General features: G+C 42.9%; 1 protein-coding gene across 1 annotated transcript in view; it reads right to left on the reverse strand.

Moving 5' to 3' along the window:
- Positions 1-26541, reverse strand: part of LHCGR (luteinizing hormone/choriogonadotropin receptor) — a 52872-nt gene extending 26331 nt beyond the window's left edge. The window contains 6 exon segments of the mRNA NM_001310182.1: positions 1172-1249; positions 1338-1412; positions 3479-3553; positions 6444-6518; positions 8693-8764; positions 26364-26541. Of these exon segments, the coding sequence (NP_001297111.1) occupies positions 1172-1249; positions 1338-1412; positions 3479-3553; positions 6444-6518; positions 8693-8764; positions 26364-26515 (527 nt within the window). The 5' untranslated portion in view covers positions 26516-26541.
- Positions 26542-27557: the final 1016 nt, after the last annotated feature.

The raw sequence follows: 27557 nt of genomic DNA on the forward strand, positions 1-27557 counted from the left end.
AAATAATACCTACACAAAGTAAAAAGTATTATTCAAATGCAATGTACATTGATACCTATGTTTAAAATCCATGATATTAAAAAAAAGTCCTCTCATATGGTCTCTTCTCTTGCTTTACAACTACTTCCTCATTTGGGGTCATCCAGTGCATGCTCTCTCTTTCTTTAAGGACAAGCTCATTTATTGACTCATTATAACCCTGCCTTGGCTGTAACCAAAGCAAAAGAGTGAGAGAGAGATGGATGTGAGGAAGAGAATTGGGTATGGGTCACTGGATTTTGGATATAAGTGAGACATGATGCCCAGAACATTCCTTCCGAATGGTGGGGCAAAGGCGGGTTCCCCATGTGCAGACAGCAGGGACCCCAGAGGGAAGGAAGTCAGGCAGAAGAACAGTGAAGAGAATGGGTCGGGTTATCTTAGTACACTGCCCTGTGAACTTCATGTGCATATGAATCACTTGGGAACTTGCAGATTTCAAGTCAGTAGATCTGAGTCCTGAGAGTCTGCATATCTAACCAGCTCTTAGAAGATGCAGTAGATGCTGGTCTATGGACCACACTTTCAACAGCAAGGCCTTAGGAAAGAGCATAAAACAGGTAGGATCTGTGAATCTGGTAACCTGATGAAGGACTGTCAAATAAAAAGACACTATTTTCAGGTATTAGGGGATGTAGGGAATGGGTATAGATGGCGCTCTTCAGAAGCAAAGTAAAAAGTCAGAGAGAGAGAGAGTAAACCAGTGAATGCAGGCTCTATCCATCAACTGTCCTACCTACTTAGAGACTATCTTTCCTAACTTTTCATTTGAAACTTGAAATTTCTGTACTCTTTGAACCAGGGCAGCCATTTCCCTTCTGGCTGTCTCTTCCCAGCTTCAAAGCGTTCCACTGATGCAGTGAACAATCTCCTTAGTTGGAAATTTGGTCACTTTCAATCTGCAGGGTCTGTCTGTTTAATTTTAAGCAGAATGCTTCGGTTGGTAGTTGTGTGAACACATGACCAAGCTGCAATCCTGCACAACTGCTCTCACCGTTAGCATTTTTGGTCATAAAGAACGTTACCAGTGAATGAAGAACATGGTAAAAAGATGAGAAAGAGCTCATCTCAAGCTAGAAGTGAGAATAGCAGGAGCCTGAATGGCAGAACGTGAATCTGGGAGTTTACTCACAGTGTTATGGATTCGTTACTCATCCCTTGAAAAGCATTTCCTGGTATGGTGGTTATGTGTAAGTTATCACAAATTTCCCTGGAGGAATAAAATGAGAAATATTTACTTTCCAAATTTTAGCTGCAAATAGGAAACTGTTACGCATAGCAATCAGCCTGGTACTTACAGAATGAAATTAAATTCAGAGGAGAAGATCTTCGTAACATCTGGAAGCTTTCGGATGCCTGTGTTACAGATGCTCCTGTGATTTGGGGCAGGGTGGGGATGTGGGCAGAGAGTGAGTAAAAGTGTAAAAGTGATTGTTTTTAAGGCATAAAGATAAATGCAGTAGAAAGGCATTTTGAAAAGACTATCTTCACATTAAAAAAAGTATTGAGTTTGGCTTTATTGGTAGCACTTTCAGCTGTTGAAGATTGGTAGAATTTTAAAGCCCCTAACACTATGGGAGAAGTTGCTCTAAAGACGCCTGTTTAAAGAGCTAGGGGCCGGGACTAAACTCTCAGGTCTTTGTCCTTTATATTTATGTTTCCAGCCTGTCTTTTCCTATTGTATCAATTGCATTTTTCTGTTGTATTCTATCCCATTCCTTCTTGGTGATTTGCTCTTGATAGTTCTAGAAAGCATCCCTCTACTTTGGAATAGATTTTAACTCAAACCCTTTAGGAGTATTAACCTCCATATGAGAAATCCATGTCCATCATTATTAAAAATCTTTCTTTCTTTAGCTGCCTTGTGGTTCAGGAAGTTCTTCCTTATAACTTACTGAAATCACTGTAACATGCTTTTGGTTATTGGAGCTACTCAGGTCTCTTCTTCCTCCCACCTGTTATTTAAGCTTCAAAGAAGAGAGAAGCTTCAGTAATAGGTTAAACTGAAAGTTATTTTATACACAAGAATGAGACTCCTTTAGTCCAGGCATCTGGATTTCCTTGAGTTTTAAATTCACCTATGCGGGACTGCAGAAACTGATACAAACTTCCTTGAAATCCAGTGACGATGGAAGGAAGCCAGGTTTGTCCTTTGGCTCTTTCTGAGGCTCCTTCTTACCTGTAACCCCAGATGGCGCTGAATCCTTGCCCTCTCTGTGGCTGGTGATGGCATTGTAACTTAGCAATATGTACTGGGGTTGAGGAACTATCACTTGTTTGGGGGGGCAAAAATGCTATTTTATGGAGACAGTGATTCTTGGATAACAAGGGACTGCAGTGGTCAAATTTGGTTCTGGCATTATGTCTTTCTTTTTCTTTCTTTCTTTTTTTCTTATGTTTTTCTAAAGTGGTTTACACTGCAGATGCTTATATGTCCTGCACAGCCTCGGAGGCCTGGAAAAGCAGAATACCTGGGCTAGGAGCCATTCAGGGTTAGAGGTGCTGAAGGGGCTAGGCTTGGGCCAGCAGCAGCTCCTGTAGGAGGCCCCAGGGCAAGGCTGTACAAGTGACATGAATACCAGACCCAGAGAGATGTCCTCTGGTCCCTCTCCTTTTGTTTTTTTAGGTGGTGGGAGATGTGGACTTCCACTCTGGATATTTTATGAAATTTAACTTCTCAGGAAGAAGAGAGGATGTCTGTGTTAGAGGGAGTTAATTTTTTCTGCGTGAATAAGTGACGGCTCGACCTATGAGAAGATCCATAGTGATCAGTTTATAGATTGTGTCAAGTTTCAGGAATTTTGGTTTTGCTGGCAAGGCAATGAATCTGCTGGGTTACCATGGGTACTCAATTTAGAATTCTAACTATAGACTTAATAAGATTTAATGGGAAATAGAAAACAGTGATTTAGTTTATATGGCACAGTGCCTACCTCAAGGTAGTACTTACAAAGTTTTCACTTAATGCATAAAGGAACAAATGAGATGAAGGCATCAGTAATTCTTTTTTTGTTTTTGCATCAGTAATTCTCAACCAGGCATGGGTGTCCAATCAGAATTGCCTCTTCTACTTTCACCTGTGCTCTGTCTGCATCACCACCTCACCTTAGAGATTCCAATTTACTTTTTTTCAAGTGTCATGACCCTGCCTCCCCATTCCCACTGTCAGTTTTGAAAATCTTTGCAAAGGGGGTGATATTCTTTTCATGTGCTTTTTGGAGAGCGAAAATGTTAGGATCCAGTTACATGGATTCTGAGGGTACCCAGCCTGGTAGCTGACAAGAAATGCTGATTAAATTTTAATCAGAAGGCTGAAGACAGACGTGCAAATAATGCTAAGTATATAGTTAAAAAATTCTTCCCAACATTTTAACTGTTTTTGATTTTCATCAGATACCCAATTTCTCTCCCCAGTTGCTCAAAAAGGAAAAATTCTCACAGGTATTTTAACCGGGGGAGATTTCTAAATGCTCCAGCCTCGATGTACACCAGGTTTTTTGTGTTCTGGATCAGTCTGTAAAAAGAAAAGGAGCAGTTTAAGAAATATGTATTGTTTGGAATGTACAAGACCGTAGTTTGTCAGAAGATGCTGCCTAGAAATGGCATCAATAAAAATCAAGTGACTTCTGTATGCTTGAGAGGAGCTTCTGAGAGCCTGGGGAATGAAAGCTACATGGTGGGAGCCACTTGGCTCTTGCCAGGAAGCTCTGCTCTCAACCTCTTTCTGAGGCAGGTATAAACATCATAGCTGGGAGTCTGTTCCACCCCTACTCAGTGACACAGCACCAACTTCCAGAACCCCTGACCAAGTGGATCCTACCCCACCATGAGCCTGCACACTGGCGGTGATGGGAGAGTCCACTCCCAGGTCAGATGAGCAGACTGGCTACTCTCCCTTATAGGCAAACTGGTCTTCTTCAGACTGGGCTGGCATCCCCACTGACCAATGATCCAGACAGGCACTCAGTCTTTGGATCAGACCAGGGGCTTGGGTTTAGGGGAATTTTATGCTCATTGTTATAGATAATTTGTTGTGTGATGATGCACAGCTTCCTAACTTCCCTGAGCTAGTGTGACCTTCTATAAAATTAGAATAATAATATGCTCTCTTCCTCCCTCATAGGTTGGTATGTAATGAGTAATAGAATAGCTAGAGATAATGTAAGGAGGGCTTTGTAAAGTATAAAAGTATAGCCATAACTCCACAGTGGTGTAATGGCCCTTCTCCCTACTTCTCCAGTGACTTTGACCCTTTGAGAAGTAGCCACAGTTGCCTGTCTACTCTGGATTCAAGGTCAGTAGATGCCTTTGACTCTCTTACCTATGCCACAACCACCTGAAGAAATGATGATTACTCTTGTTCTACAGTGTGTTGGTTGTTTGGAGGGGTTCTGGAGTCAATTTGGTTTTAGTAATTGTATGACCTTGGATGCATCATTTAAAGCTCTGTTTCTTCATAGGGTACTTTTTGAGAAGTAAATGTGTGTTTCTGGTTCACAGTAGGGATTTAACCAGTGTTAATAATTATTAATATAGTTTATGAAGCAAGGATGTTGAATGATTTATCTCTAGTCACACAGCTATGAAGTAGCACAACTTGGAAGTGAACTCAGTTCTACAGACTCCGAGTCTAGTGTTCATCCCCCGCTTACTAGAGTTACCCACCATTGGTACCTATTTCCACCTTTTATGTCCTTTCGATTCTTTGGAGGGGAGTGATGTTTCACTGTAATTATTTTTACAACAACTTAGTCAAGCCATTGTGGATCATATAAAGTATTATGTAGGTAGAGTGGAAGGAACTTTTAAAGAGCTTTTGGGGTCTGATTTAAACTACTCATCCATACATTCCCTCACTCGACAAACATTTATTAAGTACCTATGTGTGTCAGGCATTGTTTAGGTACTGGGGCTACAGCTGACATACAGGCTGTATGGACCTAACATCCTAGTCTCAGGGCCTTCCCTTGGAAAGTCCATAAACTTTCCCTTAGAGCATTTTATTTTTCTTTCTGTTGCATCATGAGAAATTTATTTATCTTAAGCTATTCTGGTGGTTCTCAGTATAAGCTGTGCTTTATTATGACAGGCAGGTTTCTTGGTCTAGGATAGTACTGTCATTTATAATGGTGATGACCACTTCTACCCTTCACTTCCCTACCCCCTTTCCACAAATTCTACTTCATAGCCAAGTCCAGACTATAAATCTGCATTTGAATATCCATTATTTTGGATTTCCCCATAATCAGTTGATGAGGTATTCTCACCTCCCTGAGTATATTGTCATCTCCTGGGGAAGGTTTATTTTTTATCCTCTGTATTCCAGCAGCACTTGACCCTTGATTGGACACATGGCAGGTACTCACATTCTTATCAGTTATTCTCTTTAGATAATTGCTAATTGGACCATTCATAGGGAGGCCTTGTGGTGTGGTGGGAAACGCATGAGCTTTGAAGAAAGACAGGCCAGGGTGGAATCTCAGCCCTGCCATTGTGCCACACTGGTAGAGTTACTGACCTCTCTGGGCCTCCATTCCTTCCCTTGAACAACAGGGATAATGACCCCACTTCGCAGGGGAACTGTGAGGATTAACACAACCTCAAGGAAATAAATGCCAGACATAAGTGCGTGGAAAACGTTTGTTGCTAATATCCTTCCCCTTCTCTTAACTTTCAAAAGTCCTATGCAGGTGACATTTTTTAGAAGTTCAGATTTGAGTCAAATAAGGCAGCAGTAAGAAGCCTGGTTTGGGAGTCACATGACCCAATTCCTGGCCCCAACTCTAACACCAACTTGCTGTGTGACATCAGGCAAGTCAGTTACCCTCTTTGGATCATCAGTTCATCACCTGAAAACTGATTTGAGCCATTCACCCATCTTTTTTGTATATTGGAGGAAAATAATAATTTGGAAAGCACTGTTTTTAAATATCAACTCTAAAACATTACAATAACAAAAAGGACACACATGTCCAACACAGGGTTTTACATGGATTTCTAGGAATCATTTACTAAATAAATGAAGATGCCCAAACAGTGCTCAATGAACTAATTCATGATCTCTAAGCTCCTTTTCAAATTTCCCCGCTATCCCAGGTACTTCATACCCTCCCTTCCATAAGGTAAGACCTAGTCGGCAGGACTCCACAATGTCAATTTTAATTTCCAACTTTGTGTTGTGATGTTTCAGAGTTTATACAGCTCCCAGGGAGAAGCAGTTGTCACCATGGCAACCTTCAGGCCACTGCAGTGAGAGAAATTAGTGCCTGCCCAGACCTAGTAATTGCTGTGGTCTTTTCCTCTTGGATTCCTAGCAGTGGATGCTTGGATACAAATACTGAGTGGGTTCCAGCCAGCAAGGATAATAGTGTACAGCAATAAACTATCTGTTAACTGATGCTTACATTTCAGACAAATTGAAGAGGTTGTCAAAGGCATTAGCTTCTATCTTTTCCAGAGAATCACTTTGAGAGATTTCACTAGGGGAGAGAAAAAAAAAAGAAAGAAAGAAAGGAAGAAAGAAACGTAAAAGAAATGACCATGCATGCATCATAATAACCTGTGTGTGTGACCCAACAACTGGGGCTCCAGTGTGTCCTATTAAAAAAGAACAGGGATGCCTCCCATTGTCCTCACGTCATAAAGTGCTATCATCTCCCTTTAGGAGCATTGACGGGCATCTATAACCCAGGTGCAGTTGAAATGCAGGTTTCAGTAGCCCCTCTTTATGTGACAGGGCTTTTTTCTTGTTTATGTATGACTCAGAGCTCCAGATTGTTAGAAGTAGACAGGTCTTTTGAGAAAATCTAATCAGATTCCCTTCTATGACAGCTTTGGAAACACACTTTCCAGAGAGGCAAAAAATGCTTATGGGCAGGTTCAGGACAAGGACCAGGATGTCCGAATTCCCAGCTCCGTCACTCTAGTGAGGTTTTAATTTGGGTTGCAACTCATTGTTTCATAACTCTTTTTCCTTTTCCCCTAATTCTTCTCTGAGGCAATTGCAAGGTGGTAATTTCAGAATGTAGTATCATTTTTGGATTGTAACTATCTGTTTCTTTGACTTTTTTCCTTTTACCAAATGGAGGACAAGGAGTATGTCCTGTCCGCTTCAGAAACTGTGCTGACTTCATAGTGAATGGTGAATAGAGTATGAATGAACGGATGGGTGGATTAATGAACGGAATCTATTTTTTTTTTTTAAAGATTTTATGTACTTACTTATTTTAGAGAGTGAGAATGAATGGCAGGCAGGGCAGAGGGAGAGGCAGAGAATCCCAAGCAGACTCCATGCTGAGCATAGAGCCCTATGTGAAGCTTGATCTCACAATCCTGAGATCTCAACCTGAGCCAAAACCAGGAGTTGGGAGCCCAACCAACAGAGCATCCCAGGCATCCCTGAATGGATTTTTTAAAAAGACACAAACGTAAAGGAGCTAGGCTTGCCATATACCATCCCAGGCATGCAGGGAATGTCAATGTTACCCTAAAATCCCAACATAAGCTACCATTTGCTGCCAGCTGAGAAAAAAATCTCAAATTCACAAATTGTACATTTGAGTGTTTCTAAGGTTAACGTTCGCTGAAGCCTTCAGACTCGAGAGCTTTAGTCCACAGAAAGGCTGAGCCTAAGGCAGTTAATGTCTTTTATGAACAACACGGTAATGGATTGTTCCTGGACTGATTCATTTTATTTGTACCTAATGGTTTGTTTCTTTAGCTGTGGCTGCTTTTCTCATGAGGAGGTCTAATGCATTAAAAGTTGTCAAAACTCAGCATTTAAACTTGAGAGCAGAAGAGTAAGGGTTAGGTTAAAGGAAACTGACATTCTGTAATTCTTGGGGAATTATTTTTAATATCCTCATTGCTTGCTAATACCCTAAAGAGCAGTCAGAGATTCCCCAAGGAGCCAGGATTGATGATGCAGCATCTTTAGTGATGTAAACTGGCTTCGAAAGCCCCATGGATTGTTAAGATCAGAGATGCTCTCTAGGAACTAAATGGCCTTTGAGGTCCTTTCACATGGGCTGACATTAGGAGGATGCTGAAAAACCAGACTCCTGAGAAAGTTCTCTCTCATGTATGCTGTCTTGTGCCCTAGAGGCTGAGACCGGGAGAAAGGATTGAAGTTACATCTGACAGAAATGTGAGATCATGCTGTATTATCGGGTTGCTTTATACTTTTGATGAAGGCCTTTTATCAATACAGCTATAAATACTGTGTTTTTGTCATATACTTATTATATTTTAGATATAAAGATTATCTTCTGATGCACAATAAACCTCCAACACATTTTCTTCTGTGTGGGTGTTATCTAAAAATGTGACACAAGGGAATAACTGCTGTAGCAGAAGGAGAATTTTTATGATTAGAATCTATTTTCTTCTCTACTTGAGAAGTTTATCATCACTTATCAAAATGCATTCAGTTCATTGAAGCAAGGTTAATTATCTGGAATTTAATGACTCTTGAAAATCATACTTTTCTTCAGAGGTCCCTAGATATTATTTGTATTATAAAGATAACAATACTGGGGTTTCTTTAACACGGTTCCTCTCCTAGAAAAATTATCCCTTTTCAACTATGTTTTCTCTTACAAAAATTTTATTATTCCAATTACGAATGTCTTTTGATACACAGTATCTTACTTACATTTTTATGACCTCATTAAGCCCTCTGAAAGCTTGAGATGGGATTAGTTTGATAGGGAGATAGTTGAGTGATCTAGAAAAGAAGAAAGGAAAGCCAAGAGTTTAATATTTAAGACTGGGTACCTTTTAAGTTCATGAATAAAACGTGTGTGTGTGTGTGTGTGTAGGTTGCATGTGTGCATGTGTGCTTAACTACATGTAACTCCAGAGTTCCAACATATCAGATGTAGAATTCCAACATATCGATAAAGAGATGTGCCAAGACTCACTTTTGGTCTTTATCAAAGAGTATGTTATTTTGTAAGTAAGATCCCAAACTTTGGGCTCAGACACACCTGGGTTCAAATCTCCATTCTCCCATTACCTGGCCAGTTGATCCTGAGGATGTTATGTAAGCCCTCTATTTTGGTTTATTCATCTATTAAAAGAATAATAATTCCTCCTTCACAGGGTGGTTATGAGGATTAATCAAGATAAGCCATGCAAAGAACAGGGCTTGGGCACCAAGTAAAGAGCTGATAAAATCATTCGAAGATGGCCCCATAGGCCTGGCTGGGAAGATGGAAAATAAACTGTCTTGAGAAAAGTAGAGAAGTGACTGGTGAAAATACAATTGGAAACCAGGCAGGCAGAGAAGGGAAGATTCTAGGAACTAGGAACATGTTTCTGTTTTGATCTATACCATCTTCCCCAGACAGCCCCCTTCAGCATCCTCCCCTCCAGACCATGGGACTGCTATGATAGCTCAATCACATAGGCATCTCATGCCATTTTGAGGGAACATCTACAGGGCATTCCGTTCAGTCACTCACATGTATTCAGAGGAACAATCCGAGTGTTCTTGAATTGAGACAAAAGTTACGCATTACATAAAAGTTGAGAAAAGAGCAATTCTTCAGCGATAGCAAAAGCAGGATAGGATGATGTGTGCCTGCTGGAGTTAAGACATCTCAGATGAAAGCAAATGCAAAGAGGGGTGAATGTTCAGTCAGCATCAAGCATATACAGTGGTTCAGGGTTTTGGACCAAGCACTGGCAGAGGTGGGGGAGTGATCAAGGACATTTCAGGTGGGAAGTGAGTATCAGGAATAAGAAAGTAGAGGTGGGAGATGCTGTCAAGCAGACTGCCGTGGTTGCCGGAAAGAACACCTTCTGCATCAGAAGTGTATTTGAATCAGGGAGATGTCTTACGGTCTCAGAAGGGACTTGCTACTGGTATAAGGTGCTATGTGAGTTGTGCACACCCGCCTATAACCTTATTTTATCCACTCAACAATGGTGTAAGGTGGGTATTTCCCTTTGATAGCAGAGGAAGTAGATCGAGACTCAGTAGCCTGAACAAAGTAGCATGACCAAGTGGACTGAGCCCAGATGTTCTTTCTATGGTGTGATATTGGGCCAAAGTATGTGACTCTTTACCCACTCTCTTTCTCTCCCCACCACAAACTTAACTGAGGAATAACGACAAATATAATTGTATATACTTAAAGTGTATAGTGTCGTGACTTGACATACACATACATTGTGGAATCATTACCAAGATTAAGAAAATTAACATATCTGTCACCTCACATAGTTAACTCTTTTTGGGAGAGGGTGAGGACATTTAAAATCTACTTTCATTAGATCCTCAGAACATAGTCTTATAACTCAAAGTTTGTGCCCTTTGATCTATAGCTCCTCATTTTCCCCTCTCTGCAGCCCCTGGCAACCATGATTCTCTTCTGTTTGTAGGAAACTGGCTGTTGTTGTTTTTAGATTCCACATATAAGTGATAACATACAGTATTTGTCTTTTTCTGTTTGGCTTAGTTCACTTGGCATAAAGCCTTCCAGATGTGTCTATGCTATCATAAATGGCTTCTTTTTTATGGCTGAAAAATAGCCCTCTGTGTGTGTGTGTGTGTGTGTGTGTGTGTGTATTTACCACATTTAAAAAATGTATTCATTAATTTTATGAATAATAATTAATGAATCCATGAATTCATTAATAATTGATTAATTCAACCTTTGGTTGTTTCTATATATCTTGGCTGTTACTACTGGAATGAACATGGGATGCAGATATCTCTTAAGAGATGGTGATTTCATTTCCTTCAGGTCTGTACAGGTAACCCACTCTCTGTCAGTGAGCAAGGTGGAGGAACAGGCATTGTAATCTTATTTCTCTTGATAAGAGAAATGCTGCACTCTCTCAATTTCTCCTACAGAGCATCTTACCCATAGTTCTTCTCTAGGGACTAATGCAGAGAAATTTCATTTCAGAGATGCTTTTACTCAATAGTTTCTTAGAGATGGTACAACTTAGAAGAAGTAATCCAAACTTGATCCTCTGACTTTATTCCTGAAGACAGTCCCACCAAACACATTGTTCAATACCCAAACTTATTTAACAGGGCATTCAAGAAGAACAGGGACAGCAGGGGGAGAAATCTTCTTACGATAGCATGTTTGCTTCCTATATTTCTTCTGGAATCATGTCCGCTTGGCTTACTGATTAAAAACACAGTTTTATTGCTCTCTACACTGCCAAGTCAATAAATTTCCAGAAGAGAAAGCTGTATTCTACTGTACCCCATGCCACATCAATAAAACTGACAGCCAAATTCTGATTCCAGAATCTTTATTGCTGGGGATAATGCAGTACAGAACATATTTTGGAGAGTGTTTACATAAAAGCTTAAAACGAACCCTTCAGAGCTGTTTATTCATGCAAATGGAACCCAGAAGCTGGAGCCTCTCAGCAAGCAGCCTCCTCCTCAGAAAGGGAGCACAGTGTGGCTCCCAGGAGAGCAGTTTGGCTCAGGTTTGACCAGGGAAGTTGCCAGAGCTTTTGATTGATGGAGGGATGAGAGATGAGGAGCAAAGGTTGGACAGAAGTGAGAGAAGCTGTAGATCATGCACTGGCTGTCCCCAGAGACTACAGGACAGCCCTAGTGCACGATGAAATTTTGTAGTTGATGTTGATGCTGCTGATCAGGAAAGGCAGCCGTAATGAGAATAAAAATAAAGTTCCTACCATAAAGGAAGCACTGAGCAACCAGCAGGTAACTTTGTGGATGTGGTTGGGGCGAGGATGAGGCCTGAGGGCCTGAGAATGGGGAGACAGGTGGGTGAGGCAGGTGTACTAAGCTTTTGCCACTAGATGTGTTCTCGTGAAGTGAGGGGCAGAATGTGGTTCTATGACTCCAAAGTTGTTTTTCCCACTGACTTACATTTTTATTTTAGAGATGTCATGTCTGCCTTCCTGATTCATCTTCAGTTGGTAGCAGTTTCTGAGCAGACGTTCCAATAACCATTTGAATGTACTGCCTTTGAAGGTGCTCCTTCTCTGATGGGTGCTTTTGTGAGGCCAGAAACTTTTAGCAATGTGAACAACTGTCTCCATAATAGCCCTGTGATTCTTCTCCGGTATACATCCCAGAGAAATTCTGACAGTGATACTTAAGGGAACCAGTTTAAGGATGTCCTTCATGGCACTGTGGCAGCAGGGGGTAGGATGCAAACTGAGCGTCCATTACTGAGTGGGACAATGGTAGTGTGGGCAGCACGTACCTAAGTCATAGGTCAGCAGCTAGAAGCAAGAGTCTAAAGGCACACAGAACAGCCTGTGTGGATCTTAGAATCATGGTACTGAGAGCAACAAGTAAGAAATTCATGACATAAAATCCTACTTGCCGAATTAAAAAGTATACACATACAAAACATTAGCTATTTTAAGAGAAAATAGCTCAGCAGATATTAGGATCCTTGCTTATGGCAAGTTGAAAGGAAGTGAGAGAGGGGATGAAATGAATAACTGAAAGCAGAGTGACTTTGAATGGACCAGTGATGATGTTGCTTGCATGAAGAAGTGTGATCGACCTAACCCTCTGTATCTGAGAGACAAAAAAAGAAAAAGAATGAAAGTTCTGTTTTGATGTATTGAGTCCTCCCTTGCTTTCCTTCCCTCTCCCCTTCCTTCTTTTCTTCTTTTCTGGTTTTGAAATTAGGCCTATGTGTAGTCCAAGAGTTTTGTGAACTTCAGGAACTTCTGTGGAAAAGCCTAGTCAATATCATTTGCTGTAGAGCAGCAGCCAAGGAGAACTGGGGACAAAGGATCAAGGGCAAGGGCAGTTCAGCAGCTCCACTGTCCAGGGTCAAGAAAGGAAATGAAAGCTATGCGTAAAGCAAAGACAAATAAAAGAGGGGCAGAGCCTTTTCTGTCTCAGACAAGGAATGTGACAGTCCTAAACTAGGCAGCTCAGATGGTAGTAAAGAGCCAGGCTACTGGGCAAATGTAAGGCTGAACTTGTAGGGTCGAGAGTTTCGTCTGCCTCCTAAATAGTCCATGAGATGTTTCAGGAAGTTCATGGTGGGGGGCAGCCCAGCTACTTATTTTTATTACATTTCACAGCCTTTCCCTTTTCCTTTCCTTTTCTTTCCTTTCCTTCTTCCTATATGACACTTTGATTTTTAAATGAATGGATGATACACCATGGGCGATACTTGGATTAGAGCCAAATCCCACTTTGCCCAAGTGCCTGTGCTACAGATGTTGAAGCAAATACTTAGATAGGATGACAGAGTCTGCCTTAATTTCATCAAAGTCCATTTTTTCATAAATCCTGTCTGGAATTCTCCAGTCTTTCCAGTTATGGGCTAAAGTTGATGTAGGTTGAAACTAAACACTCACTCTAGTTCTGGCATCCTGTGATTGGTCATTTCTCTGGTGAAGTCCTGTGCCTTGCTACATTGTTTACACTAAACTTAACAATATTTGGAAGGCAGGAGTACACCTGCGATGTCTTGAATTATACTTGCTTCCTCTGACACCATGTTGGTGCTTGTTTTTGCCTTGAGTCCTTATCCTATGGCCTGCCTGGTCTCCCCAGAGTCCACCTAGGAGTGGAGCCCCTCTCACCCTTCTCCTCAGTCACCATATTCTGATCCCAGAAGAGTTCCTAACTGCTATCTGGTTAGGTTCATCATTGTAGCTCTCATTGCTGGGTTCTGACTTTCAATCTGGGCCCCCTGGCATAGACAGAGACTCTTTGTGGGGCGACCCGGTACAGGTTGGGTTAGTTCCTAGAGAGGATGCTGTGGTTTGGCTGCCAAAATCACCCTACTGGACTGAGGCACTCATTCACCCAGAGGGTGGGAAGGGGGACAGAGGAAGCTCCTAAATGGTTGTTTCCCTGGAATTACCCTCAGCCTAAGATTGCTACCTCATCCAAGATCACCTCTTCTCTCCTGGACAGCATGCATCCGATGACTGGTCAATGCAGGGTGAGGGTCAGACCCCTTTGCCTCAAGGTCGGACTAGTCAGAAGGGCCATCCCACCTTCAGAGCTCCTTCCCATGCACTCTTTGACCTGGACACCTTCCCAGCCAACCCCAATTGCCAAGCCACCAGTGCATTTTGTGTCAGAACTCAGCACCAGGGGACAATTTACAGATAAGCAAATAGCATTTATATAAACTCAATCACCCTGAAAAGGATGCCATATTATCAGGTCCTCCTAATTGTTCCTAAGGTCTCCTGAATACTCATGAGGTAGGGCTTGAACCCTTCTTACTTTCTTCTTCAGGGTTTAAAAACACAGATGACCTTGGAAGGAACCAGTTTGCCCAGCTCACTGGCTTGTTAAGGAACACTCAACATAATGTTAGCTGATGAATTTCAGAGTCAGGAGGACTGTGTTCCCCCCTCAGTGAAATACAGGATTTAGAAATCCTTGCTTATAAAACCCTATCAGTTGGGATCCATTTGCATTATCAAAGGGCTCTTTGTCCTACAAAATAATTCTAAGGACAGTTCCTTTAAATAGCAAACTCCCTAGGTGAATGGAAAATACAGTTCCAATGGATGCACTCTCTCCTTTAAAAGACAGATTTCACATGAAGTCAATGACAACTGTAGGTTCCCCTCCTCCTCTTGGTCTTTAAAAGCTTGGATTGCATCAGGGTTTCCAAGGCAGGATCACCTTCTGAAGCCTGGGGGCTAAGCAGGGCCAGAAGAAGGTGAGAGCCTGGGAAAAAGTCTTGCACCAAACAGAGTCCCCAAAGACTGGGTGGAGTCCTAGGTATCCTGTCAGAGCCTTTACCTGTCCTTCTGCCCAGCATAGCAGAAATGAAATATTTTTATTCACTTCCTTCTAATTATCTAGAAAAGCCATCTATATTATCGATTTACGAAAGCTACAAACATCCTTCCGTCTTTCACAGACAATTAGTTTATTGCTAGAGCTATAGATCCTGAATTTTAAAATGCTACCAGATCAGAAGGAGGAAAAAAGAAATCCGAGATGCTCAAAGCTTTTTGCCTAATGAACTCATTGAAATAGGAGGCGGAAGCATTACCTTATTTAAAAGAATGTTAATGTTTTTGTATTTATTACATAAGACCTTGATCTAAATTCAACAGAGACTTAAGAATGTCTGTGTTCTTTTCAAAGCTGCTGGATAATTATAATAAACTTGCTTTCATCTTGGAATGAAATAAAAGTTTCCCCCTTTCTAAATGATTTTAAATCATTGAGTTTTCAAATGTATCGATCCACTTGGTAACTTCATTACTGGCTATGTCTTCATTTATTGGCCTCTTGTCTTCAACATTTACCTAGAGGGAGCTGAGATGTCAATATTACCTGAAATATGAAGTCAGTATAGATGGACAAGCAATTTGTTCAGTTTTACATCTGGAAATTTGGAATGCTCCTTAAAAATACATCGAGGTGGTTTTGACTGACCACTCTTTTAAACATTTCCTGTATTAGGCTCAAGGAATCAGAAGAAAGCGCTGCTGGCCAGTAATTTGGTTCAACCCCTCACTTTATAGACAAAGAAATCTTCAGCTAGGAAAAGCAAAATGATTTCCCTAAAACCATGTGGCAATTCTGTGGCAGATCTGGACTAGAACATAGGTCACTTTGTTCCCAGTCCAGTGCTGTGTCTTTCACTAATCAAAGCACACCAGCACTGTTCCTCTAGGGGTTTTGTTGATAGACTCTGCTAAACAATCCTCTGCTTCTCCGGTGAAAACATAGTCTTCTGACAGAACCATCAGCTTCTGGAGGGTATGTGCTCACAGTCTTCAACTTTGAAGATGCTGCTTAAATTCCTCTTCCTCCATGAGCCTACCAGAATGGGTTGTCTTTCTCTCTCGTACCCTCCTCAGCAAGAATGAGTACTCAGTATTTTTTCCTCTCTCTGTACTATTAATTTGAGAATTTACCAGGTACCCCATTCATACCCCATATGAATGTTTCCTCTGTTCCACCACTGAACACCCATTCTCTATTGGACCCTGCCTTCACAAGGGTTTCTTGCTTCCAGCTCCTTTATTCCTTTCCCACTGCCAAATTTCTTGGGCATTCTTTTCTCCACTCTGACTAGTTCCTGACCTGGCTTCCCCTCACCCCACACTGGGTTTCCCCTAACAGGTCTTGATTGATCTTCCTGGTAACTCCCACCATGTTACTATCATACTCAGTTATCTTCTCTTGGCCTGCCTACTATCTACACATGTCTCAGCCCTGTATTCATGCCCTTCAAATAAAGGTTTAAACTTCATTTGCCAGTCCTGTCACCCACTATTGCTCTCAAATAACCCACACACTCAACTTGCGCTGTCCAGTCAGGCAGCCACCAGCCACATGTGTCCATTAAGCCCTTGAAACACAGCAGATCTGAATTGAGATGCACTGAAAGTGTACCATATACACTGGAAATTTGGAAGCTGTTAAAGACTCAAAGAAAAAGAATATAAAGTATCTCATGAATAGCTTTTGTACTGATTACATGTTAAAATGATAATATTTTATACATGGAGATTAAATGAACGATTTCACTGAAATTGATTTCACTTTTTAAAAGCTCTTTAAACTTGGCTATTAGAAAATGAAGATCACACCTGTGACTGACGTTATATTTTTGCTGGACCGTGCCACTGTGGACAAATCACCCTATTGTGGTTCCTGAACTTGCCTCTCTCTTTTCTGCCTCTATTCACACTGTCTCCACCATCTGGGACATCCACCCTTCTCTGTGGGGCAGCTTCTACCCTTGGTTAAAGGTCTCTCTCAGAGGCTCTGTACTTTCCAGAATATGCCGGCATTACCAATGGCATGTGCTTTCTCTCTGGAAGCAGTCTCGTGGGGCAGTGAAGACTAGACTCTGGAGCCAGACTACTTGCATTCAAATCACAGCTTCACTCATAAGATAATGATGATACTAACTACCCCAGTGATTTTTGAGATTAAATAAGGGACCACTTATATAGTACTAATATAGCATCTAGCACAAGATAAGAGCACAGTGAGTACTTCTAATCCACAGCTGCTTACTGCAAAGGATTCAAGCTAACGAAGTAACTTCTAGCGACGACTCTAACTTCCTTGTCAAGGGTAGGGGATTAGTGGGGGTGAGGGGCTGGTGGGTTCAGTACATTGGAATGGACTCTTCTATTTGTCATGTCATTTAATCTATAAAATATCTGTGACTTTTCCCTGACTCAACTCTCTGCTGATAATAGATAGGACAACTGAGAGGGAGGGTAAATATTCCCACTTGGTAACTTTCTTTTGGGATCAGGTATTTCTTACAGGTGTCACCTGACAACCCTTTTAAAAAATGATACAGAACAATTTTCCATTAAATGTTACAACCCTAGAGAACCACTCAGCAGAGCTCTCATTTGCTCACTGATTTTAAAAAGTTTAGTCAGTTGGAACCCTCCCATGGCGAAGTGTAATTTGGGTGACTCCTCTAAGACAGACTTTCTGGAGCACCCAAGAAGCTGTGAGGAGCTTATGAATTATAGTGTGAACCAAAATTTTCAAGAAGATTCCCTGGATAATAGATTTTCCAAGTCATTTGTGCAACAACTAAATTAAAGATATAAAGCCTCCGAGGAGAATGGTAAACACATCTAAGCCCTTACCTCAAAACCCATTTAAAGTTTTCTACAGACACAAAGCCAAATAACCCAATCTTTACCCCTTAAACTGAATTCTTCTAGCAATAATATAACATGACAAGAATAACTCTGGTAAATAAAATTACATGTTGAATTCTCCCCAGGGAATGTCTGCATCATCTGTAATCATTTCTCAAAAGTATTTTTTAGAAGCCGAGAATATTATGTTGTCAGGACAGTGACACTGAAGGTATGCTTCAGGAAACTCTTTCATTACAGGCTCCTGTTCCAGATACTTACAAACTTTTCTTTTTCTTTTTTTTTAAATAAGCCTGTAAAATCTGGTTGCAGCTGATATACCACATACTTTTAATTAATTTGAGGATAGATTTAAAGTGCCTGAAATGAGGCTCAGGCAGTTAAGTGTCTGCCTTCGGGTCAGGTCATGATCCCAGGGTCCTGGGATGGAGTCCAGCATCCTACTCCCTGCTCAGCAGGGAGTCTGCTTCTCCCTCTGCCCTCATCCTGCTCATTTCTCTCTCTCTCTCTCACCTTCTCAAATAAATAAATAAATAAAATCTTTAAAAAAAAATGAAGTGCCTGAAATTACTGGCATGAGTGCCTTCACTCTTTACCAGCTCCTCAGCTTTGGTGGATCCCAATTTGTGTGGTTATTTTGCTCAAAAATGCCCCTTCTGTAGAAGCGCCTCATTGCTGGTTGGGTCTGGGTGGAGCATCTCGCTGACTGTTGCTCCTTTGTTCTTGCCCAGGCAGATTCTCTCTCTTGGGAATTTCAAACTTGTGCTAGGACTGTGGAGCTGATTCATTGTAAAGGTGGAATCTAGAGGAATGGGAACTGACCTCTTGCTGCTAAAATGCCAGATGCTCTTGGGATCCTGCATATCTTTCGCCTTCCTCCTTGTTCTTCTGTTGGGTTAACCTCTGATGATTCAGTTGGTCAGAGCTGATTTCCGGTGCTTACAAATAAGAAAAGCCTTAACCGGAACTCTGCCTCTGTTTCCTGGGGGAAGTAAGCCTCCAATCATTGAGGACTCATAGCAGGGGGTGTGTGTGGTGGTCAGTGAGAGAGCAGAGGGCTCTGGACAGTGATTCACCAGTGGCTTCTCTAAGCCCGTGTCAGAGAGCAGGACCAGGCTTCTGGGATAACCGCACTGGTCTGGCTGTCCCCATAGAGAAAGAGACTCCGAGAACTACAGCTCAAGCCATGCCTCCACTGAAGTTTCTTCCTTACTCAGACTAGAAGCGATGACCCCCTATCCTGAACTCCTACCAGACTTGGTTTATAAGCTTCCTCACCTCCTGCCTTTCTCTGCAGTCATCTGAGAACTAGACCTCTCTCTCCTATGGCTGAAGACTAGAAGCTCTTGGAGGGCAGGGGCAGTGTCGATGGGTTCTGCATGTTGTCTTATACACTTCAGTATGTAATTCCCAGATGGTCAACAGATCTCTGTGTGTCAGCCGAAGCCTTGGGATGGGGAACGGAGAAAAGAAAGGACCCAGAATAGGTCAGATGCTCTAGCCGGATACACAGGACTAATCCTGTTGTACAGTAGAAAACAGCCTCTAATCAGGTGTTAGGAGGCATGTTTCAAAGGCAGCTCAGCCTGGGCTGAGAAGACTAGCATATCAGACTCCAGGCAATAATGAGCTCTGCTATTTTGAGATTCTAACTTATTCACCTTCCAGGTTGAGAAGACCTCGGGGGTCATTTTCTCTAATTAACACCTCCCGGGAACAAAACTATTCCACCAGGCTTGCCCCTTGGACGATGTGTATTTTCTGTTCAACCTCATTCACCAGCTCTGGGTCTGTAGTCTTCTCTGTACCATCAGATCGTTACAATCACACATTGTAGTTAGGTGGAACCTTTATTTCCCGGTACTTTTGGCTCTGCCAGCTCATTTTTCTTCACCACAGTCAGCTCCGCTCAGGGGCAGGAACCATCTCGCCCCTTTTATAGACAGCACAGAGGTTTTATCGCTAGCTGGAACCCATAGTGCAAATTAAGGGAAGGAGACCTCATGCTAGAACTCTGGCCTGCCTGGTCTTTATCCTGTTGATCAGTTCAGATAATCGGAAGGCTGCAGTGGGCCCTACCTTGTCATACCAGATCAGCCCTACCCCTGTGGGCTCAGAAATCCTGTCTGCTGCTGCTTCTGAGGTGGAATTAGGAACCCAGGAGCCACCTCATTTCGTCAGAGTCAAGGACAAATGTCATAGCAGTGGGGTGGGGGGGACCCCCTTCATTCTGAAAGCCGAGTTTTACTTATAAATTGGACTGTTCTGGGTTTGGCTCAGGTGGCATTAAGCTGTTGTTCAGGACCACACAGAGCGCAGCTGTGATTTGTTTTTTTCTGACTGGGAGGGGGTGTCCTCTCCCTGTGAGGCAGAAGCTGGGGGGAAATGAAGCCCATGGAGAGAAGCTGTTAGAAGCTGCCCACCAAGTCAGAAAGCCCACCTGCCTGGTGGGTGGGATTATTTTAATTCTCCTCTTTAAAAAAATAGCTGGTGAGAAATTTGCTAAAATCTGCATTAAATAAGATTTTTTGCATGCCAAGGGGAGCTGCCAGAGCAGAATACATATGCTTCCACGGAGCCAGCCCTCTTGGGTCTGGAAATGAGCAGCAGGGTCTCTCTACCACCACTATTCACCTGACTTTAAGGTTCCATGGGTAAGACCACCACTATTCACCTGGCTTCAAGGTTCCATGGGTAAGATTATAGTTACCCATGGTCAAGACACCAGCTGATGCAGCCACTTTGGCAAATTACATTTTGGAAGAAAAGCTTTTGTGCCTCATTTCAAGACATGAAAAGAAGCCAAACTGAGAGGCTTGGGAAGAAGATAGAGGGGGTGAAGGAGCAGAACTGGAGCCCTGAATTAATCTGACTTAGTGCTTTTGAAATAAAAAAGAATAGGGCAAGAGAAAACACAAAGAATTATTGCTCTCCAAGGAGGATGCTGGGTCTGATGCCAAAGGAATTGGTGTATGAACCATTTTTGGCTCTACACTTGAACTGAGATTTTGGGAACTCTGTTGTTTGTTTTTTTAGTGTCCTGCTAGGGGTCATCATTTACTGTCCCCAGAAGGATGATTTTTAAACTAATAAAATTTGGTCCTTGCAAAGTTTCCCCCAAGGAGTCTGTTCATAGGCACAGCCAGGTTTAAGAATTGCCTTGAAGGTGTCATTGGGAGACTTGAGTCAGAACTGAGGTTCAAGATAACCTCTACTTTGGGCTTTTGCTTTTGTTGCGTGTGTGGGAGTGGTGGTGTTGGGAGTTGAGACAGGAACTTTATGAATTGAGTTTTTGTTTGTTTGTTTGTTTGTGTTTGTTTTTGTTTTTGTTTTTTTTTTTGGTCAGGCCCAGCTGTGTGGAAGCTGAGGGCAGGGCCAAGCTGTTGTACTTGCAAGAACTTGGTGTGCTTCTCCATGTTTTGTAAACTCCTACCTCGTACCCTTGACTGGGAACCCAGTGGTCTCAATCTGGGCTCCTAGGGGATTGCTTTGGTTGGTTTTAATGGATCCTGGGTTGAAGACTGATTTTTCTCTAGGTTAGTTAAAATAAACAAATAACAAAAATCAAAGCAATTTGGATGGGATATACTCATATGGGTAAGCTTCTAGTTTTGCTTCTTTGAAGTGGATACATTTACTATGCCCATTCAAAGGATAGACTGAGGGGGGGGGTCTGCAAAATCTGGAAACTAGGCATTGATATAACACAAAGAACTCCCTCCACTACCCATATAACCTCCTCACCTTCCCATCCTCTATGATGGAGATTTTTTAAATGACATTGAGATGCAGTACATGCTAACTAATATACATTTTTGTTTGTGTGTGCATTGGTTCATTGTTCCTTCAGCTGTCTACTCAGTTTGATAATCACAGTAGCTGAAGAAACATGTGAATATGTGTTGAATGTGAATCATAATACCCATAAAATTCTGGGTTGACTAGGATCTCTTCAAATGGTTGTGGTTCTCACTTTAGCACAGTGATTCAAAACCAGAGGTAGGGGTGAATCTTGCCTCCCCCATGGGGCATGTGGATAAATGTCTAGAGCCATTTTGATTTGTCATAATTCAGGAGGGCAGCGCTACTGGCATCTAATGGGTGGAGGCCAGGGAAGCTGCTAAACATCCTATAGTGTACAAAACAACCCTCCCTCACAAATGATTGTTTGGCTCCAAATGTCAGTTGTGCTGAAGTTGGGAAACCCTGATCTCCCAGAAGAGGCTTATTTTGAATAAAAGGTTACATTATGGCAGGGTATGTGCAAAGATATAGATAAGTACAGAGTATCAAAGGATGCTTGTATGGGAGGGAGGAGACGTTGGGGAAAGCTTCAAGGGGACATGACTCCAAGTCATGATTTTTACTTAAAAATCATTGTAATCAGTTGTTCAAGAATGACTGATTGAATATTTATTAGTTAAGGACTATATATTGGGATTCTTTTTTTCTTTTTGCACAATGCTCTGGATAATGTGAGTATTTCTGATGATTTTGTATTTTTCTTTAAAAATATTCCCCAAAGGGCCTAGGAAAAGCTTAAGAAGCTTGAATCCATCCAACTATATTCTTTGCTTCTCAGCAAGGAATCTGAATCTAGTCTAACCTGTGGTTCTTCCACTGGGACTCTTCTTCCTTTCTCTCCTTCAAGGTTCAGCCCCACAATCCTTCATCTGTGAAGCCTTTCCTTGGAGATTTCAGTCCATAGTAATTGCTTTGTTCTCTGAATTCCTAGACCCCTGTTACTTCTCTCTTTGACCACATAACTCTCTTGCGTGTGTTTCTATCTAGATTGTGGGCTCCTCAAGGGACTGGGACCATGATCTCCACCTGTATATCCCTCTACAGCATTGAACACTGTTCTGGACCCTGATTTTTACTGAAGCTACGAGAAGGAGAAACATTCAGGAAAGATGTCAGGAGCCTAACATCTTCTTGTAATATTAGATTGATAGATACAGCACATTTTATCCTTCCAAAGTCTTTGGATTATTTCTTATAATAAAGTTTAAGGTTTAATGTCTGTTCAGTAGGCACGACATGCAAAAAATAAATTGCCATTATTATTATTAGCATTTTCTAACTAACAGATTTTTCAGAAGCTGTTTCCATATCAAGAAGATCAACCTTTCTGTTGTCATAGAGACAAAGATCTTAATATAACCATGGGCAAGGTGAAAAAAAATTTTTCCCTTTCCTTCCAGATGTCTGAGACTAATAAGAAAAGGAAAAGGAAATGTTTTAAATCATTTTTTCCTTTTATTTCCCTCCCCCCAATTAGAATGAATGAACATGTGGGAGGCTATTCTTTGTATCACATTTTTTATTTTAAATATTTAAGTTTTTAATAAAACATGGAAGAGATAGAAAAATATGAATGATTGAATAGTGCCATTTTCAAAATTTGCAAACAGTGGCTTGTCCATGACAATTATAATCCATGTGTCTTTATTTCCCCTTTTTAAACCAAATAGTGGACTTATAGGTGGAAGTCTTACAAGGCAGACTTCCAAGGCCTAGAAGATTAAAATACAAACTCGCATCTACTGAGGGGCCAATGATGAATTCTAAAATGCTGTGCAGTAATACCTAGCTCCTCCAACCACCAGAAACAAGAGTGCTCCCCTTCTTTCTGCAGAGTCCGACCCTGTGCATGACTTCTTGTAAGACCTCGCTCTTCTTCTGGGTGCCTTATTCATGATTTCAGCTTTCTTCTGCTAAGCTCCTGATAATTTGTTATACATAGCATTTTTTCCCTATCTTGTAATTACTGTCTCCCGTTTCATTCACTCATTGCCAAGGAAAGAGGACTTCAGTATGAAGCTGTTCACTTTTCCTGTCTTCTGCCTCAATGCGAAGTTACACAGTTATCCATCCCCCAGGACTCAGGAGCATCCCCCCTCTCTAAGATTAACCCTTCCCCTGTGATCTGAGACTGACAATCCCACCCTCACAGAGATCTTACTCCATCAAATACGTTCTCTTCCAGCCCTCCTATCTTCGGTCTGTCCTCCATGTCTTCCTTCTTACTGCTCTTTGAAGACAAAAATGAACAAAACCTTTTCTCAATCCTGCATATTTTCCATAGTGCATGTGTGTGTGTGTGTGTATGTGTGTGAGTTTAGGAAAATGTAACTTTCTTACAAAGACAAGCAAATATAAAAACACAGTTAACAGTCTTTGGTACTCAATAGCAAAAGGAGACCTTGGTCAGGTTAGTCCATCTCTTTGAACCTCAGTTTCTTGATGTCTGTATGATAAGTGCTGGCGGAATGAGAAACGCTGTTAGTGGCACAATCATTCATAAGAGCAAGATGGGAGGTTTGTCAGGGAAGGACAAGGGCTGGGACTTAGAAGGCAGTTTCCATAAATTTGTGGATTGATTGAAACCAATTCTATCAGCATAGTCCTCACCTTCAGGGAATTGAGCTGACAGATAATTAATGGAAGCTAATGAATATAAACCCCTCAGTCTTTAAAGTGTATCTCTCAACTCCAAACATTTTCTGAAGGCCACTAACTTTATTTTTATTTATTTATGTATTTATTTATTTAAGAGAGCACTCTTGGGGGGGAGGAGTGGGCAGAGGGACAGAGAGAATCTTTTTTTTTTTTTTTAAAGATTTTAGTATATGTGCTGCCAAAGTGAGCACTTTTTAAAAGATTTTATTTATGTATTTGTCAGAGACAGAGAGAGAGAAAAAGAGAAAGAGGGAAAGAGGGAGAGAGCACAAGCAAGGGGAGCAGCAGACTTCCCACTTGAGCAGGGAGCCCGATGTGGGACTCAATCCCAGGACCCTGGGATCATGACCTGAGCTGAAGGCAGACACTTAACTGACTGAGCCACGAGGTGTCAAGGGAAAGAGAGAATCTTTTTTTTAAAGATTTTATTTATTTATTTGACAGACAGATCACAAGTAGGCAGAGAGGCAGGCAAAAAGAGAGAGAGAGAGAGAGAGAGAGGAGGAAGCAGGCTCCCCGTTCAGCAGAGAGCCCGATGCAGGGCTCAATCCCAGGACCCTGGGATCATGACCTGAGCCGAAGGCAGAGGCTTTAACCCACTGAGACCCCCAGGCGCCCCAAGAGAGAGAATCTTAAGCTGGCTTCACACTCAGTTCTGGAGCCGATGGTTTTCTCCACCCTGAGATCAGACCTTGAGCTGATATTAAGAATGGGATGCTTGGGGTGCCTTAAAACCTTAAAAAAAAAATGGGATGCTTAACTGACTGAGCCACCCAGGCACCCCATGAAGGCCACTAACTTCTTCAGGGGAGAGGTTCAACTCCTCAGGAGAGAGGGGGAATTCCCTTCATGGAGTGGACTCTTGACAGACTGCTGGGGCCCAAAGAAATGGTGGGGGATTGCCTCTTTCCTCCCCAAGAATGGAAATTAATTGCAGCCAATGGTTAGAATTATAACACCAGTCTCCTCCAGCCTAGCGTCTTTTGGATACTTTTATAGTTCTTGTCTTTCTTCTTTCTTTGAACAACTTTATTGAGATATAATTCATATGCCATAATATTCACCTATTTAATGTGTACAGTGCAATGGTTTTTACATTACAATTACATTATAATAGAATGTTAAGTAATTTTTGTTACCCCTAGAAGCCCCGGCCATTAGCAGTCCCTGGGCCTGCCCTTCTACCTGGTAGCTACTGATCTGCTTTCTATGTGGACATTGCATGTAAATAGAATCATATGATGTGTGGTACATTTTTCTTTTCTTTTTTTTTTTTTTTGTTAAAGATTTTATTCACTAGAGAGAGGGAGAGCGAGCGAACAAGCTGGGGGGAGGGGCAGAGGGAGAGGGAGAAGCAGACCCCATCCCCCCAACAGGGAGCCCAATGCAAGGCTGGATCCCAGGGCCCTGCGATCATGACCTGAGCCTAAGGCAGATGCTCAACTGACTGAGCCCCCCAGGAGCCCCTTTGTGTGGTACCTTTTTCTAAATCAAAGAAGGGAGACCAGGTGATACTGATACACTAGCACTAAAGGCCCCTGGTCTCTTCAACCCATCGCTTCAGGAAACAACTTCCTCCACCTGCTTGCTGATGTGTGCAATTCTTTTAATCGCCTTTGTAAAGGGGAGGCCTGGGTGGTGTGTGGGAGGTGTGACACAAGGCACACCTTGATCAGACAACCAGATAGAGATGCAAGTGCATCTGGGAAGGGGCAAAGCAGTGGCTTGTAAACTTACTAAGGCCCACATCGGCACTGGTTGGGAAATGCGGCCAGCCAACAATCCCGAGTTGAGTGACTAGGTCACCCCTTGCCATAGGGCGCGCCACCACATGCCTAGAGGAGCTCAGGGTGCCGGAGGTCAAGGTAATCTTCACCAAGCTGGCTGGCGCAAGGGTCAAAGACATAGACAGCTGCTGTTGAGAAGCATCACAACTGATCCCCTTCCAGCAGCTGCAGGGAGCTGGCCTTCCCCCTCCGTGGCTTCTGGGCAATTCCATGCCCCTTGCCGCAGCCCCAACCGGGTAAATCGGGAAATTGCGGGTCTGGGGCCACCAGAGGCTGCAGGGTGCGCAGTGATAGGGCTCCCACCCAAGGCGTGGCACTGGTTGGCAAAGACAGTCCCCAAGCTTTGCCTTCTCACCACTTTAAAAGGTGGAATTTGATAGGACGAAGCCTTTTTCTCCCAGCTTCCAGGTAAAGAGGGCCAAAGAGTAGGGAGACGAGGTGGCCCGGAGCGAGCGAGGGTGCCGGGGCGGGGCGCCGCGTACTCACAGTCCGGTGAGGCCGGCCCGCGGGCCGGGGCAGCGCAGGGCGCCGTCGGGCGGGCAGCTGCAGGGCTCCGGGCAGTGCGCCCCGGGAAGCGCCCGCCGCAGCAGCAACAGCAACGCCAGCAGCGGCCGCAGCGCGGGCAACCGCCGCCCCATGGCAGGCGAGCCTGAGCGCGGGCTTTGGCGGCGGGCCGGGTGCCCTGGCCAGCTCCGGAGGGCTGCCCGCGCCCCTCTCCCCGCCCCTCGCTCTGCCCACCCCCTCTCCCGCGCCCGCCCGGCCTCGGCTGCTGAGTCTGTTCTGCCTCGATCTGGGGGAGCGGCCAGCGACCCCACCACCTCCCCCCTTCTGCAGCTCTCCCTGGCCGGCCCTGTCCTCTAGTTACAGGAAGGAGAGGGTGGTCCTGGAGAATGCTTTGCACAAGGAGTAGGGAGTTCTGAATTCTCACCCAGGCTCTGCGGTAACTTGAGTGTGAAGTTGAGTGAGGTTTGTCCCTTCCAGGAACTTCTCTTATTTCATCTGTGAGAGGAGCAGACGGATACTCTGCCCCGCTCAGATGCTTTTCCTCTCCTTGCTTCTCAGCCCCCAATTCTTCTTTCCTTCTGTCCCACCAACTCCCTCCCCACAAGTAATCTCTGTCCTCTCAACTTCCCAAGTAATTTCTCTGTATTTTTCTTGGTAGTGACCACTTTTTCCCTTACAGTATAGCTATTTGAGTCTGTTCTCTTTCTCCACTATGTACTGTAATGTCCTAGAGAGCAAAATCCAGTTCAGATTTGTTTTTCTATTTCTGGCTTCCTGTTAAATCTCTCTCTATCTCTTTAAAGATCTTATTTATTTATTTGAGAGAGCGAGACAGGGCGAGCACATTGGGGTGGGACAGAGGGAGAGAAGAAACATTTACATGTTTATTTGGGAAAGAGCACAAATGGGGTGGGTGGCAGGCAGAAGGAGAGGGAGAAGCAGACTTCCCTCTGAGGAAGGAGCCGCAAATGGGCCTGGATCCCAGGACCCCAGGTCATGACCTGAGTGGAAGGTAGATGCTTAACTGACTGAGCCACCCAGGTGCCCCATGTGTGAACTTTCTAAAAAAGATTTGTTGAATGAATGAAAGGGCTATGGTGATGTACAGCAACTGCTCCAAGGAGAGGCCCATTACAGGTTAGACCCTGTGACAGGTGCCGTCCCTCCCGTCATGTC

Source organism: Mustela putorius, unplaced genomic scaffold (assembly GCF_011764305.1).
Source record: "Mustela putorius furo isolate JIRA1106 unplaced genomic scaffold, ASM1176430v1.1 tig00000224_pilon_pilon_pilon, whole genome shotgun sequence".
Taxonomy (NCBI): domain Eukaryota; kingdom Metazoa; phylum Chordata; class Mammalia; order Carnivora; family Mustelidae; genus Mustela; species Mustela putorius.